The 16,857-nt window shown below is 47.9% G+C and overlaps 1 protein-coding gene across 3 annotated transcripts in view; it reads right to left on the bottom strand.

Moving 5' to 3' along the window:
• Window positions 1-4,609: 4,609 nt before the first annotated feature.
• WDR59 (WD repeat domain 59) overlaps window positions 4,610-16,857 on the bottom strand; it is a 59,915-nt gene continuing 47,667 nt past the window's right edge. For all 3 annotated transcript variants that reach the window (XM_077310221.1, XM_077310218.1, XM_077310219.1), the window contains 7 exons: window positions 12,430-12,511; window positions 10,897-11,009; window positions 9,555-9,693; window positions 9,383-9,455; window positions 8,933-9,056; window positions 7,818-7,960; window positions 4,610-6,046 (listed from right to left, as the gene is read on the bottom strand). In XM_077310221.1, coding sequence (XP_077166336.1) covers window positions 5,811-6,046; window positions 7,818-7,960; window positions 8,933-9,056; window positions 9,383-9,455; window positions 9,555-9,693; window positions 10,897-11,009; window positions 12,430-12,511 — 910 coding nt within the window. In that variant the 3' untranslated portion in view covers window positions 4,610-5,810. The remainder of the gene's footprint in view (window positions 6,047-7,817; window positions 7,961-8,932; window positions 9,057-9,382; window positions 9,456-9,554; window positions 9,694-10,896; window positions 11,010-12,429; window positions 12,512-16,857) is intronic.

The following is a 16,857-nucleotide window of genomic DNA, read 5'->3' as shown; positions in this document are numbered from 1 at the left end:
TTAGATGCTCAGTTCTCATTACAAAACTCATTTTCTAGGTCATTTTCTGGGTCTACAGAGTTATGGGAAAGCACAAAGGCAGTTTGCTAGTCTGCTGCCAGAGGGGAAGCAGACCTGCTCTCAGTTTTAAACAATCTGGCAAACCAAAGTGCCTGGATTATTTTTCAGGTTTTTCTTAAATTGATGTGCATGGATGTTAACTTTGACCGCGTAAGTTTTCGACTGCTCTGCATTGGCTTCCCCTCATCTGGCTTTTATTTTTATTTCTGTTTCAATTTATAACCCACCGCACAGTGGCTCGTGGTGGATAACGATAATTAGCCCAATATAACCCCCCCCCCCCAAAAAAAAAACAATATAAAATCTCCTATATAAAACCCTCCCTTGGCAGTGAAAATTCCCACCTCCCCCTGGTTGGACAGACCTTTCTGATAAGAATAGTGCTCCAGGGGGGCGGGCGGTGATGGCAACGGACTGGCTGTTCAGCGAGGGGCGCCAATCCTACTTGCCCTGGCTTCAAGCAAAGACCTGGTGGAAATGCTTATTCTTGCTGAGAAAGTTCCGTCATGAGTTTATTCCAACAGGCATGGGCCAGGGCCAGGTGGACTTCCTTGCAGCTGGAGATCTCCAAGAAATTCATACCCTCAGAGTGCAATGCCTGCGAGGAGCATAAAAAGATAGCTGTCCCACAGATGGGTGGACCTTTTGGACCCTTGAGTACAACAGAAGAGCCAATCCCATTCTTACCAATGCGGGAAGGATACTTCAGAGGTGTGTCACAAGTGCTTGTCTGCTTGCTCTCTTCCTCTGCAGAAGGGTTAAGGTGCGTGGTGAAAGGGCAAAAATCCAACCAGCCACATTTCACAGCCCCTAAAATTTAATTTGGGTCCCTAAGTCTGAGGACAGCAGGAGAGCCAGCGGTGGTGTAGAGCAAAGGACTGTAGTCTGGATCACCAGGTTTGACCCCCATTCCTCCTCCACATGAAGCCTGCTGGGTGACTAGTCTCAGTTCTCTCAGAACCTTCTCAGGCCCAGCTACTTTACAAGGTGCCTGCTAAGGTAGAGAAAAGCAGGGCACATACACCAATGCATACTGTTGTGTATGGATCCTGACTCCCAGTCACCACTCCATAGAGCAGGGGTGGCCAAACTGCGGCTCTCCAGATGTCCGTGGACTACAATTCCTATAAGCCCCTGCCAGCATCTGGGTAACTGTAGTGCATGGACATCTGGAGAACCACAGTTTGGCCACCCCTGCCCAAAGGCAAGAGATCCCAAGTCAAAAGCTGGGAGGCGAGCAGGCAGACTTCAGCTGGCCCCTCTCGCTCAAGCCTCAGCTGAAGAAGTTCCCCTTAGTCTACTAACTTGGGCCTTGGGTACTGGGACAGGGGGAAAACACATTTCCATCTTTCCAAAGCGCAGGGAAGATGGGAGATTGCGGTTGCAAGCCTGTGCGGATTGACCCAGCAGTAAGTCCCACAGAACCTGACGGGGTTTCTCACTAGACGTGTACAGATGTGAAAGATTGATGGGCACCTCCCTGTTTCGGACTGCACGGGATAAGAACAGGCAGAGACAATGGAAAAGGGTGGGAAGTCATCCATGACGTTTTCAGCAGGGAGGAAGGTGGCTTAAAAAGACAGCGGCTCGGATCTTGGAAGACAATGCCGGCCTGTTGCATGTTTGCTCCGAAGTACGTTTCTTCCATTTCATGGAGCCCATTCCTTAATGTGTGTGTTTTAAGACTGACTCCTTAATTGGGGGGGTTTCAAGACATACAAAGCTGCTTTATACCAAAGTCATCTTCCCCATCACCTCCTCCTTGATCCTTTTCAGATCTCCCACGATGCAAAGCAGATGTCCTACCACTGGCTACAGCCCCTCCCCTCAAAGACAGCATGAAAATATCATTCTGTGTCCCATACTTGGTTTGAACATTTCCCTGGCTCCTGCACACACACAAGAACGGAAAGCGTTTCTGAGCATGCGCCGTGTATTTCCTGCTCACGACAAAGCGAGCACCTCCTGGCTCCCCCGGTGACTGAGGGAAAAGAGAGATAGGTGCCAACTGTCCTTGATAAACCCCAACATTTCTCACAAAAAAACTCTGAACTGGCAGACGTTATTTGCCAAATGTTCAGTCTGCACCACAAGGACAAAGCCAGGCACCACGGCAGGTTTGCAAAAAGGCCTAGGGAGGTGCAGCATAAAATGCCAAAAATATAATGGAGTTACAAAAACATCAGTATTTATTAGTATTACAATTAAAATGAAAAACAACCAAAGGCTCCATGCACAGCCGCAGATAAAATCTGACCTATAAACATACTGATGCAGCATGGTTGACCAAACGTGTTTGGACATTTGTTTGCTCATTGTACATTTCTTGTACGCTGTACTTATGTGTACACCAGACCACTGATAAGAGTGGCTACTCCGAATGGCATCAGGTCAGCAGATTTAAGACATAAGTATTTTTATGGGGTCGGATTTTATCTGCGGCTATGCATACAGCTTTTGTCATATTATTAATAAATACTGGTATTTTTATAACTATATTACATTTTTGAAATTTTAGGCTGCACCCCCCCTTAGGCCTACAGACATTTCACTTTTCGGTATCCTTTTTGGGTTCCTGGATTCTTGTTTGGGTTAAGATTTTCCTCGTCTTTGCTTTGGACCATGCAGGTGAAGCAACTCCCCTTTCCGTCTTGACTCCTTCCTTGGGATGAGTCAACTGATCGACGGCTGAACTGTTCTCGGCCTCATGCCGGGGTTGATTCCTCCCTTTCAATCATTCCCCGAGCATCTTTGCCCACGCTACTGAACCACCGCATGCAGCCAGGCGGGCAGGGGGTGAGGGGAGCGGAGAATCTCCTACGCCACATCCAGTCCAAATAAAATCAAGGCTGACTTGAAGTCGCGCTTCCCCATTCGTGACTCCTCTGAGTAGGTGCAGGTCCCAAGGGGCTCGAGGCAGAGGCCTTTCCCATCACCTGCTTGCCTGATCCTTTGAACTGCAGGCTGAAAGGAGCCACAGCCCTCTTGTATGAACAAGAGTTGTCGAAACTGCCTTCAACTGCATCGAGCTCAATCTTGTCGACTGCCTGGCAGCAGCTCCTCCAGTGCCTCAGACGGAGGACTTTTACAACTCCTGCTACCTGGTCCTGAAGATGTCCGGGGTTGAACCTGGGAATTTCTGTACGCAAAGGAGATGAACCTCAGGGGAGGGCGGGATTTAAAGGTAATAAATAAATAAACGTTCTTTCACTGAGCCGCAACCCTCTGGGGTTTAAGCCACTTCCTATTGAGTCAAGTTCAGTCTGGGCAGTGGCTTGCCAGGTCTCAGCGTATCCCCCGGATGCTTTTAAGAGGACGTGGAAGGGACTGAACCTGGGGCCTGCTGCATAGAAAGCAGTTGCTGGCTCTTCAGCCTTATACTGAGTTGGACCCCTTGGTCTATCCAGATCAGAACTCTCCATCCTGACTAGCAGTAGCTCTAAGTCTCTGGCATCACCAGCTTGCTTAGCCTTTAAACTGGAGAGCCCAGAGACTGAACCTGGGACTTTCTGAAAGCGTAGTGCTCTACACAGAGCCGTGTCCCTGCCCCACATTGGCTTTGTCAGCTGTCAATCGGTTGGCTTTGTCTCCACCCTCTCATCAGCACCCATTTGACATTTCCATAATGCAAGCCATAACAGAGTTACCCAGATCTGGCCAGGAGCGTGGCTCTTTGCTCTCCCGGCCAGGGGTGAATCTTGTCTTTATGTATTTGAAAAGTGGTCACTTAGAGGAGGGCAGGGAAAGATTCCTGTTGGCATCAAAGGATAGGCCCCCACAGTAATGAGTTTAAACTACGAGTTGCATAGTACTGGCTAGATAACGGGGCAGATTCACAGAGATGGACCAGGCCTTCTAAGGAGGTGGTGAGCTCCCTCTCACTGGTGGTCTTTAAGCAGTGGCTGGACACATCATGGATGCTGTAGGCTGATCCTGCATTGAGCAGGAGGTTGGACTGTATGGCCCCTTCCAACTCTACGATTCTATGAAATTCCATGAAATTCTGCAATGACGTCATTCTTAGGACCTCATCTTGGTTGTTGCAGTGACCCAATAAAATAGAAAATGGACCCCCCCCCCCAAAAAAAAACCAGCAGCTTTGCCAGCTACTAAAAAACAACCCACCATCCACTGACTGAGCTAGGGTGATATCACAGAAACCTGGAAAGGCTGTACGATAGGGTGAGGGGGAGAGACTGAAAAAGAGGTATCTGCCAATCTCACCAAGCTACCCTTAGCATGATGGAAATTTTGCAATTATAGCAAAGAAAACTTTCCCTCTGCCTATCACCTTTCCGATCTGGCCTATCTGCCAAGGTGTTGAAGGGCACACACGCTCTCCTTTTATTCTGACCACAGGACAGTGTGGGTGGGTAAGCTAAGAAGGTGAGGGCCCCAAGGTCACCTAGTGAGCTTCATGGCTGACCCGGGATCTGAATCAAGGCCTCCCCAGTCCAGCCCTCTAAGCAGAAGTGCAAGGGCAGAAGTGCAAGTGTTTGGCCACAGAGAACAGCGTGACACACACACACCACCGCAGAGGAAGTGGAGGAGCAAACGGACTTTATAAAATATTCTTTTTGAGGTAAGGGAAAATGCACAACCCGCTTCCTCACCCCCAGAGCTTCAAGAACGGCATCAGTAGGGCCGTCTCGATCCAGGCACAGCACGGTTAAGCCCAAAGTGGGAGAGCGCAGCTCAGCTCAGCCCCACCCCCCGAACTGCACTCGGGACATGGATGTTTTTCTTGGAGGAGAGGCAACTCCTCACCCATTCTCCTGGGCTGAAATGGAATTCAGCATCACGGACACCAATACTGAAGCCTGAAAACAAAAACTGCAAGGCCTTCTCCCTTTGAGTATTAGGGCTTCCTCACATGCCTTGCAGACCTGCCTTTTTCCTTTGTTCTTTAAGGATTCATTCCTGACGTTAAGCCTCTGTCGAATCCATTCTGCAATCCTGGAAGGAGCGTAGCGGGCTTGCCCAAGCAAGGTCTGGCCACAAAGAAAAACCCTTGCATGCTTCTTTTCCTGGGAGTGGGGTGGGGGACAAAGAGTACTGGCCTGCCTGTGTCCTAATACGAAGCGGCCCCCAAGCCCCAAATGAAGAAGGAATCTGCCACCCAGAGAACTTCTGTCCAGCTCTCACACCCAACACCATCCCAGTCAGGAGGAGCAATTCAATTCAAGGCACGCTGTCTAAAGGGCTGTTTGTCCTTTTCTGTTCAGGAAGCTCTCTCCGGGAGTTCTGCTCCTTCTCTTTGTAGAGAAGTTGACAAGACCAAGGTGTGGCTGTTCAGGAGGGGGGGGGGAAGAGAGAGAGAGAATAATGCGACATCTGAGATTTCCAGTCTGTGGCATGCTCTCTGCTAAGTCTCCAACGAAATGACCTCCAAGAACATTCATCCTTCTCTCTCACGGCTTCAGTTGCAAGACCTGAGCTCTCTTTGTGGTTCAGGAACTGTTTCACCTCACCGACCTATGATGATTGTCCTTCGCATATGACTTCTGCGTCCTGTAGGAAGACTGTGACGAGGCAGGAAGTCCTAAGATGAGCTTGCAAGAGGCTCTTGGACGACCCCCCCCCCCCTTTGCCTGACTTTCTGCTAGAGAACACAGAACTCCACCAGCAACCAAGCTGACCCATCACCTCTCCCGGAAACAACCTGGGGACAACGGTGAACCCCTTTGCTTTCCACGAGTGACCTCATCACGGACTTGGCACACTGTTAACCAGTCCCTGGGAACGCTCCATCAGAAGGTGTTCTCCAGCAAACAGTGGCACCCACAGCCGGTGGGACACACTTCCTGGGTGCGGAACCATTCCATCATGTGGCTGGTGTGTCCTCCATGCCCACAAGTCAGACAGAAGTTGGAGGAGCCCCTCACGGCTACGTGGCAGATGGCACACTGGAACGCAAAACCCTTGCAGACCGCACACTGAATGCCACGCACCTCGCTGCGGCAGTGGCTGCAGTAGACTCCAAACTCTGCAAGAAGAGCAAGACGGGAGAAAAAAAAGTCACAAGGGGGGAAACCCAGAGGCAGAAAATTTATTATTTATTTATTATTAAACTTATACCCCGCCCATCTCAGCAAGTCGGCTTGGGGTGGCAACAATCTGTACAATGTACTATAACAAGGAAGGCATATGATGCTTTTACTATAAAATCAGAGTCCAGTAGCACCCTTAAGACCAACAAAGATTTATTCAAGGCGTGAGCTTTCGAGTGCACTAATGAAACAAGATTAACTTTTGCTTATATATTCCTACAGTTATGATGGTCAGTTCTTAGTCTGAGGAAGAGTGCTTGCACTCGAAAGCTCACGCCTTGAATAAATCTTTGTCGGTCTTAAAGGGGCTACTGGACTCTGATTTTATTGTGCTACTTCAGACCAACACAGCTACTCATTTGAATCTATCCTGATGGTTTTACTGGCAAACTGGAACCTAGGTTGTTGCTAAGAAATAGGCGTATTTTGACGTTAAAACATCCAAAAACAAGCAGGCCTGTGTACAAATACTAATGTCTGTATAAACAAATCTCTACTATGAAATAAAACTCTACAAATCTGCTGTTCGTCTTGGTTCCAAAACACTCATAAATAGAAATTGCTCATAAATAGAAATTGTCACAAAATGTACCGATAATACTAGACAGGGTTCTGGTATTTAACACCTGTTTCCAAGGCTCTTCATTAGTAGCCAAAGCAAGCGCAAATTGCATAATTCCTCCCACAGGCGATTTGTTCAAACCAGGGTAAATCTCTATTATCAGCAGCCATTGGAGTTCCTCCTATATAGCTATCTGGTATTCTATCATAAGCCATTTGAGCCGGGATCTGGAAAGACACTCTACAAGTGCTCTGAGCTAACGTGTCTATTGATTTTGTCCTTCTCAGACTGCTGCAAAGCTGGCTCTAGAAGGAAACCCTCCCCATGCCCCATGTGGTTAAGAGCGGCAGCTTCTAATCCGGAGAAGCGGGTTTGATTCCCCACTCCTCCACATGCAGCCAGCTCAGGGAACTTGGCCTAGTCACAGTTCTCTTAGACTTCTTGCAGAGCAGTTCTCTTTGAGCTGTCTCAGCTCCACCTACCTTACAGGGTATCTGTTAAGGGGAGTGGAAGGGAAAGGTGTTCTTAAGCTGCCTTGGCATTCCTTTGGGTAGCAAAAAGCGGAGTATAAATAACAGCTCTTCTTTTCCTTCTCTCCCCCTTATATAATACAGTTGTTCAGCACCTTTTTCAGTAGGACTAACTGAAGTTAGGTAGGACGGAACTGAAGCTCAGTAGGACTAACAAAACGGCACACTGGTTCAAAAGCCAGCCAACCAGCCAGCTGTGCTATTTCAGCTAGGCTGGAGAAGAAGAAGAGTTGGTTCTTATATGCCGCTTTTCCCTACCCGAAGGAGGCTCAAAGCGGCTTACAGTCGCCTTCCCTCTCCTCTCCCCACAACAGACACCCTGTGGGGTGGGTGAGACTGAGAGAGCCCTGATATTCCTGCTCGGTCAGAACAGTTTTATCAGTGCTGTGGCGAGCCCAAGGTCACCCAGCTGGCTGCATGTGGGGGAGTGCAGAATCGAACCCGGCATGCCAGATTAGAAGTCCGCACTCCTAACCACTATACCACACTGGCTCTGGAGGCTACTGCTGCTTTTGTAATGGGATTAACGCAGAACTCTGCCACCTTGGTTTATCAAATCCCACTTTTCTATTGCATGACCACAGCAGGATCCTGATTCTGTAGGCTTTCACTCACCGATCCCTTTGTGAGGTTCAGGGGGACAAGAGACAAACTTGAGGACTTCAGCCCGTTTCTCTCGCAGGCCCCAGCGATAGAGGATCTCCCCGTAGCACTTCTTGAAGTCGTCAAATTGCTGAGTGTTGGCGGGGTCCAGGAGCCTGGGGGAGACAGCCCGTTAAGCCTCAAGCCCAGCCGAAGCAACACTTCAGATACAAATGACTGCATCGGCCCTTATCTACTGGTCTCGGTGGTTGTGGCCCCTTCTGGTTCTTCCTTCCTCCTTGGCCATCCCCTCAAGACAGAAATGCAGACTGAAAGCCCCAAGGGGCATTCCTTTTTCCTTTCTTGGCTTAGGGTACCCTGTCTACTGAGGACAATAGTCTTGTTGCACAACATCCCTTGCCTACAGTTACCAATTCTGGGATGCAGACTTGGGGACAGAGCTTGGGGAACCCACAGACCTCCATTTGTGAGGAAACCTCCCCCCTTTTAAAGGGCTCATGGGAAATGTAGTCTAAAGCAACCATCTTCTACAGGAGACCTGACCTCTGTTAGAGAGATCAGCTGTAAGCCCGCACGGTCAGTTAATCAGCGGCAAGCGCTGGCCGTGCAGCAAATAAATATTTCTTTGGCCTCTTTCACTGCTGTGCTTGGTGATGTGGCGGGGAACTGGAGTGTGGGTAGCAGTCCTCAGTAAATCCAAGAACCAACATACACATGACCATCACAAGGATGGGGGCACTAGGCTGGGGAGGCAATATCCCACAAGAACAGTTTTAGGGCCTGCTCTGGCCAGCCCAACCCATCGCAAGAGGGAAAAAAAGAAAACAGGAAAAAAGCATACAGGCATGACTAAAAAAACTGCATCTCTTGAGAAAGCAGACAACTATTCCAGCTCCTCAGATAGTAACCGGGACCGGACTGTATGCCACGTGCTGAGGGATGGGGACGTGCAGCATGAATGCATGCCTTCTTACTGAAGATGGGCATCAAATCATCGAGCAGGTAGAGTCCAAAACTCTCCAGGGAGTTCACAATATATTATTTTGTTGTGGGGAGGGAGGGTTGAGAATCTTCATGCTGGCAAACTGAGACTTGCACTCAGCCAAAGATCCGGGGCCCGGCTTCACCTCTTGTTCCTGTCATGCTGATCCTTCTCACGGTCTCGGTAGTCGGCGTAGGCCAAGTTGCCAACGCGGAAGTCGTCGGGCGAAGACTCGCACCAGCCTGACGCGTGCTCCGCCTCTTTGCTGGCTGCGGGATTCAAAAAGAGTGAATCTCAGGGTAATACCAGGGAGTACCTCCGAGCACCTTCCGCTGAGGCCGCCTAGACCACTCTCGCTGGCAAGACACGCTCCTGGGCTGGCACGTGGCCAGCTGCAATGCCACACCCCTCGACTACTACCAGAAATGCTTGATAGGATTACTCTGCCTTTCCACCGTAATAGAAGACATGTGCTTGTGCAAACCTCCAGGAAGATCACCTGAATCTGCGGGGGCTGGGGGGGGGGGGAGTGGCCCTTCAGGTCAGCATGAGAAAAGACCTTCTAGGTCTTTCTGCGTTAACTGCACAGGCCTACCTATGTTCCAGCTGCTGGTGCTCAGTCCAGGATCCGACATGCTGGAACAGGAGCCTGACGAGGTAAAGCTGGGCTGTTGCGGGAGACAGAAGGGGAGGTGAAACCTGGATCAGGACTTTTTGGCGGGGGGTCGGGGGGGGGGGAGAAGCGGAGACCAAAAATGTACCCGTACATATCGGCTGTGGCTGGAGGAACGTGGAGGGAAGAGTCCGGAGGAGATCAGGGCTCCCTGGGGCTGGGACTGAGCCTCGAAGACGCTGCATAGCATGGCCAGGGTCTGTACATCATGGAGTTGGCAATAGTGGGCCACCCTGAGAGAGAGAGAGGGAGAGAGAGGGAGAGAGAGTTTCTTGATGGCCTTGGAAGGGTTTCCTGAATGGATGGAAGTTAGTTAATTTTATACATATACATATACATATATATATGTATATGTATATATGTACATATGTATATATGTATATACATATACATATACATATAATAATAAACACCTGTCAGGTCATATGATTATTTATAGTCATGTTGACAACCCTCCTGGAAGATGGTGATAAGGGGAGGGGCCTCAGATGGGTGTGTCCACAGCTATGCTTCCCACCCATATTCTGCCCGGTCATGCTACTTCTGGGGTTTCTTGAAGCCTGAAGAATGTTTCAGGGGGTTCTCAATGGGTCTCAGAGCCAGCTTGGTGTACTGCAGTGGTTCTCAACCTGGGGGTCAGGACCCCTTTGGGGGTCAAACAACTCTTTCACAGGGGTCGTGGCAGGGCAAGCAGCTTGGCCGGGGGAGGGGACATTTACACAACAGCCTTGCGGGGTAGATTGAGATTGAGCGTTCATCTGTCTGGAGCAGCTGAAAATTGGTGGGATAAGAGGCAGAACCGAACTGAGAAACCCCGGGAAAAATCAATTCATATACAATCCTGAACAATGGATCTTCATGCCATTGGTCAGTTTCGGTTTAATTTCTGTGAAAGAACACTTGCATAATTTTATGGTTGGGAGTCAACACAACATGAGGAACTATATTAAAGGATCGCGGCATTAGGAAGGTTGAGAACCACGGGTGTTGTGATTAGGAGCACCAACTTCTAATCCAACAAGCCGGGCTTCATTCCCCACTCCTCCTCCACATGCAGCCAGATGGGCGACCTTGGACTCATCACAGTACTGATAAAGCTGTTCTGACTGAGCAGTGATATCAGGGCTCTCTCAGCCTCACCTACTTCACAGGGTACCTGTTGTGGGGAGAGGAAAGGGAAGGCGAATGTAAGCAGCTTTGAGACTCCTGCTGATAAAAGAAAGCAACTCTTCTTCTTCTTAAAAAAGACTGAGAAAGGCTGGGCTAGACCCTCCTTCTTTCAGCCTAACCTACTTGAGGTGGGTCTCTCGGGGGCATTAAATGGAGCTAGAGAAGAGAATGGTGTCATAAGGCACTTCAGGTCCCCGTTCGAGAGAAAAGCAGTGAATCAATATCCCCCTGGATGGAAAGGTCTACCTCAAGGCCTGGGCACTTACAGAGATTCCAGGAGCTGGCGGCCGAACGGGTGCTGGGCCCAGGGGGTCTCCAGATCTGGGTCGGATTTTGGGCCAAGGCAAAGGTCAGTTGCGACTGTGGCCAGAGACCAGACCTGAAGAGGGAAAAACAGAAGGCATGGCAGGAGCTGGCACATCGCTGTGGTTCGCAGAAGGCTGCTCTGAGCCAGTCACCTCATGCTGCGGCAGATGCAGAGCAGGCCAGGCAGCCATGAGCCTGGACCATGGTCCCATTTGTGAATTAGGTGGGGAGTGGGGGGAAAGGCCTCCCTTCAGCACAGCACTGTCCTGGCTGTGGGCCACATTGAAAGCAACTTGGCCAGCAGCCCAGAACGGTCCAGTCAATGAGCAAAAGCAGGGAAGTTCCTGATGATCTGCAAGACGTAGAGGGGCCATGCAGCAAGGGAAACTGAGCGATGAAGGAAGAACTAAAAACATTTACATGTGACATGGATCTACCCACCCCGGCAAACATCCCCATTGTCACGCTCACTTCCTCATACCATAGTGCCGTCGTACTGGTCGTTTCCCTGCCCTACGTCATAGGCGCAGGTGGGCAATGCACAATGTGACCACATCCCCCTCAGAAGATGCCTATGGTAAGAACTCAACACAGGGATGCCATTTTCAGTGGCAGTCCTGCATCCTGCAACCTAATACCAGGAAGCACTCTGAAGCCATATATGTGTAAGGATTGCCCAGTTTCTTTCATACGCGGAAGAAAATGGAGGAATCTAGAAGTGGGCAAGAAAATTTCAGCGTGGTGCATGTTTTCAGGCTGGGAGTCAGTGTGGTATTGATGGTTAGGCCACCAGACTAAGATTCTGGGAAACCCAGGCTTGAATCCATCCACCCCCCCCCCCCAAAAAAAAAAGAAACCTTGCTGGGTGACCTTGCTCCAGACACATTTTCAGCTTAACCTCCCACATATCTGAAGAACAGACCCTCATCTTTCCCCCTGAGTTTCTCAGAGGAAATACAGATGTACTGCTAAATGTACAGTATTATGGGCATTATAACTACCCAATACACTAGAAGGCCTTCCACAATTATTACATAGACATTGGAAAGCATTGTGAAGGCTGCAGAAAAGACTGCCTTAAAATGTATTAACTTATTCTGAATAGAAAAGCTGTCAATTTTTTTTTCACCAGAAAATGTTTACAAAACAGCCCTCACAGGAGGAAGCAAACCCCCATTTTTCTAGGCCTCTGCATGCCTGCACTTGCTTCCTTCCAGGTGCTCTGCCTTCAGATTCCTCCTGCCCACCCTCCTGCCAATGACGCAGCTTCCTTGTTCCTTCACATCCCTGTGTGCCGGGACTTTTAACCTTTCAGCTACGGAAAACAGACCATCATCCCTTTGCTCACAGAAGCCGACTACAAACCGTGATGTTCTTTGAGAAAACCCAGTCGGGGTTAAAGGATCCACCACTGCCATTGCAGCACATAATAAGCAGCAGCTGTGGCAAGACTTCCATCACTCCCCTGTCCAGTCCCTTCCCTGGAACCATACCTGCAAAAGATCCCTGCGTCCCACAGTCACGGCTGAGGCAGCGTTCTTCTGGCAAGTCTCCTGAATGTCAGCCACGTTCAGTCTGGAAGGAAAGAAAAGCAGTTGCTCAAGAACAGGAGGGAGCACTAGATCCCTCTCTGCTCAAACACACGCAAGGGGGGGGGGGAAGGAACACATAATTTCCCATTCCTCTCCCCATAGCCTGTGGGGTGACATTATAGGCTAGGGGACACATACACCTGCTGCTGAAAATCGCACCTCTTGCATCGAGTTCTTCCCACCCATGCAATGTGGAATATTGCATTTGCCCCTACTGAGACCTACCAACACTGTCAAGAGGCAGCCTGCAGGGAGACAGAGAGGCAGGGAAACACTGAGGATACATAATACCACTTGAAAGGGAAAACTCAGCACAGGGATGCCATCCTGCCAGGACACTTGTGTGACTTGAGTTTCTTTCTTTCTTTATATATCTATAGGCCCCGCCCCTATTGAACTAGTCATCTCAAGGCGGCTTATGACAGTGTGCACAATAAAGGCATACAATATGTTAAATACATTAAAACAATAAAAGCTATCAGCATGATCATTCCATTGGTTTAAAACAGAGTCGCCATCAGCTAATATCCTCGAGGGACGAGAATAAAGACCTGGCAGGGGAGACCCATATTACGTTCTTGTTCTTTCATGCCTCAACCATATGCTGATCCAGCAAGGTAGTCACTTTCTCGAAAAAAGAGATAAGGTTGGTCTGACATGACTTGGTCTTGCAAAACCCGTGCTGAGTCTTAGAAATCACAGCTCACAGTTCCAGCTGCTCAAGGACCAAGTGTTTGATTATTCAAAATTTTGCCAGCTACAGATGTTAAACTGCCAAGTTGATAATTACCTGGATCCTCCTTTTCCCCATTCTTGAACAACATTTGCCCGCCTCCAATCATCAGATGTACTTCCTTGGGTCTGGGGACTACCAGTCGGTTGGCTGTGGGGGACATATTCATATAGGTGGTCCCTTAGATATGCAAGTCCCAGACTGTAAATGGCCTTAAAGGTCAACACCAAAACCTTGAACCGAAACTGGAACTGGGAGCCAATGTAGCTGCTGCAGTATTGGTCTTATGTGTCCTCCATGGTGTCCTAGTGAGGACTTGTGCAGCAATATTTTGGACCAGCTGTAATTTCTGGGCCAGAGCCAAGAGCAGGCCCACATATAGCAACTTACAATAATCCAATCTAGAGGTGACCGTCATGTAGCTAAGCGCTCTGGAGCCAGATAGGGAACTAGTAGTTGTGGAGTCATGCACCTTAGACTCCCCCTCCTTCATGAGCCCTTTTGTTGCTTGTTCTATCTTTAAGGAAAGAGGCTGTGGTTCTGGCAGAACACCTCATTTGCAAGCATAGCCATCTCAGAGAACACTTGGCACTTTTCTTTTAAGACCTGTAATTGGAGAAGTCTGAAGTACAGAAAAAAAACAATCCTTGCCATCCCATCAAAGTGGTTATTTCTTCTCCAGCTTCTCCTCTACTAAATGATACATTGATGAGAAGAAACCCACAAGTTAAGTCCAAGATATTGTTCTCCATCAGTGGAAGAAGGTATTCCTGCATGCAATATTAAAAAGTTCCATTAAGCCAAGAAGAATCACTGAGGAACTACCTTTAGATCTTGGCAGCCAAGTTTTGCCTCAGCAGAGGGAAACACGTCTATCTTGCAGTGCTTCATAAAAGTAAAACGCAACCAAGATAATTGGGAGGTTGGAGCACCTAATAATTTTTATCTACAAATGTTACACTATCCATTTGCAAGTGCTAATATTTAATACTTTATGCAACCTGTTTTGGGTTTTTTTTTTTTTATGTTCATCTTCCCTGAGATCATCTTCTGAGTTTTCAAGTTCACCTGTTTTCTTCTAGTGCTTTGTGTACTGGAATGAAATGGCGGACAGCATAATTAACCTTCCTTGGCCAAGACGCAAACAAAGTTTGGCTGAAAGAAATCTTAAAGCCATCCTGCTGTTCAAGGATAATGGAGCCTGGTGAAGATCAATGTAATTACCTTGAAGGGAAGTCCGCCAGTGTTCTGGATGTCCTGTTCGGACACGGTAGAAATTCCTCTGGGCTTAACCAGAGCATTATTAGGAGGTGACTGTATGCTTTTGACATTGATCTGGGCATAATCCCATGGATCTTCTCCTATGGCATAATTCTCCGGAATTATACACACAGTCCTCCACACCGTTGTGCCCAGATGACCACTCTTCTCCTTGAACATCCTGACATAGAGGAGTAATTCATTCAAGGTGGATATTCAGTGCGGTTAGGATCTAGCGACCCATATGAGGGAATTCCTGTAGACCAGACCATAGAGGAGACTCTATGATTAGATAGAATCATAGAATCATAGTATCATAGAATCATAGAGTTGGAAGGGGCCATACAGGCCATCTAGTCCAACCCCCTGCTCAACGTAGGATTAGCCCTAAGCATCCTAAAGCATCCAAGAAAAGTGTGTATCCAACCTTTGCTTGAAGACTTCCAGTGAGGGGGCGCTCACCACCTCCTTAGGCAGCCTATTCCACTGCTGAACTACTCTGACTGTGAAAAACTTTTTCCTGATATCTAGCCTATATCGTTGTACTTGAAGTTTAAACCCATTACTGCGTGTCCTCTCCTCTGCAGCCAGCAGAAACAGCATCCTGCCCTCCTCCAAGTGACAACCTTTCAAATACTTAAAAAGAGGGCTATCATGTCCCCTCTCAACCTCCTTTTCTCCAGGCTGAACATTCCCAAGTCCCGCAACCTATCTTCATAGGGCTTGGTCCCTTGGCCCCAGATCATCTTCGTCGCTCTCCTCTGTACCCTTTCAATTTTATCTATGTCCTTCTTGAAGTGAGGCCTCCAGAACTGCACACAGTACTCAGATACTCAGTCTAAATGAAGAACAAAAGGGACTTAACCTCAATCCTGGAGCTGGCACTATCCAACATCAGAACACAGCGGCAGTAAGATAAGGCATCCAGATTTCCATCTCATCAGAATTTTTTTAAAAATTAAAAATAAGATGAGGCAAAATGTCCAACCTTTAGCTTCCTGATGACAAACAACTGGCTGAATCCCATGAGCTCCGATGAGGCAGATCTGCCTACTTGTCCAGTGATATAGAAGCCCCAACAATGTGGCCATGGATCTTCTCTCACAATTCATGAAACTGAAGTGGCAGCAGATTTGGAATCAAGCAGTCGTGTTTGGAAGTCAATTTTCCAACGTCCAATTTTCATTACGAGATGCCCAAATAGTACCTCAGAACATTTTCCAGTGTCAATAAAAGACAAAGGAAGCTGAATTTACGACTGACTGAAACTCCTTCGGGCATGTGGTCCTCATTGCCCAAATTAGACAGATTATTCTTTGAAACCTTTGCCTTGGACGCCTGCAAATGTAGATGAGTCAATCTGGAAGACTAGCAAAGCTATGCTTCTCAGAGTGTTGGGGGGAGGGGGTGCAGAAAATATACCAGTCCCAGCTATCTACATAACTGATGGAATGAGTTCCGCACAGAGGATGAAGGACAATGAGAAAACATTTGAACTGATGGAGGAATCTATAGTCTATGTTATACTTCATGAAACAAAGTTTGAGTTCAGTGGCAACTTTAAGACCAAATAAGTTTTATTCAAGGTGTATTTTGGGTGCATAGCACACTTGTCAGGCGATGAAATGGGAGTTATACGATCACATATATAAGTAGAGAGTGGGACCCGGATTAGAACACAGCATAATGAAGATATTTATCAGATGGTTTTAATATATTCTTTTAATTATGTATTGCTTCCTTTATGCTGTATGGCACCCTTAATTTGTATATCAGAAGGGCAGTCTATAGATGGAATGAATGAAGGAATAAATAAATGAATCAATCATCACACAAACACACATAAATAGGCCTTACAAAAACAATAAGCCAAGTTTATAAGTTCATTTGGGTTCAAACTCTGGTGGGAAAACCACAATAAAGGAAATCAAAATGTCTAATTTAAAGATTAATGGACAGGTGCATTTCCAATGGGGGCAACCTGAGAGTAATTAGAACAGACGTTGTCAGGATGCTCGATTCGTTTGCACCCAAGTGTGGAGGCATCCCCCACAAGTGACCAGCCACACAGAGATCTGTCCTCAGACCTGAAAATTAAATTTCAACCTCCCGTTCTCAATTCTATTACATTCTACCATCCAACCCATATTCTATTATTCCATCCCAAATCTCAAATGAGAAATAAAATACAATGAAGAGGATGTATGGCCCTCCTGGTGGATGGTTAAGGAAAGAAGGGGTCAAGGCTAAGTGATCCGAGGGACCGCTTGTTGCTCTATGCCTCCCGCAGGGCTTTACACTCTGCGGGTACTGATTTGCTGGTGATTCCCGGCCCT

This window comes from Paroedura picta, chromosome 14 (assembly GCF_049243985.1).
Source record: "Paroedura picta isolate Pp20150507F chromosome 14, Ppicta_v3.0, whole genome shotgun sequence".
Classification (NCBI taxonomy): domain Eukaryota; kingdom Metazoa; phylum Chordata; class Lepidosauria; order Squamata; family Gekkonidae; genus Paroedura; species Paroedura picta.
This window is presented reverse-complemented; position numbering and strand designations above follow the sequence as displayed.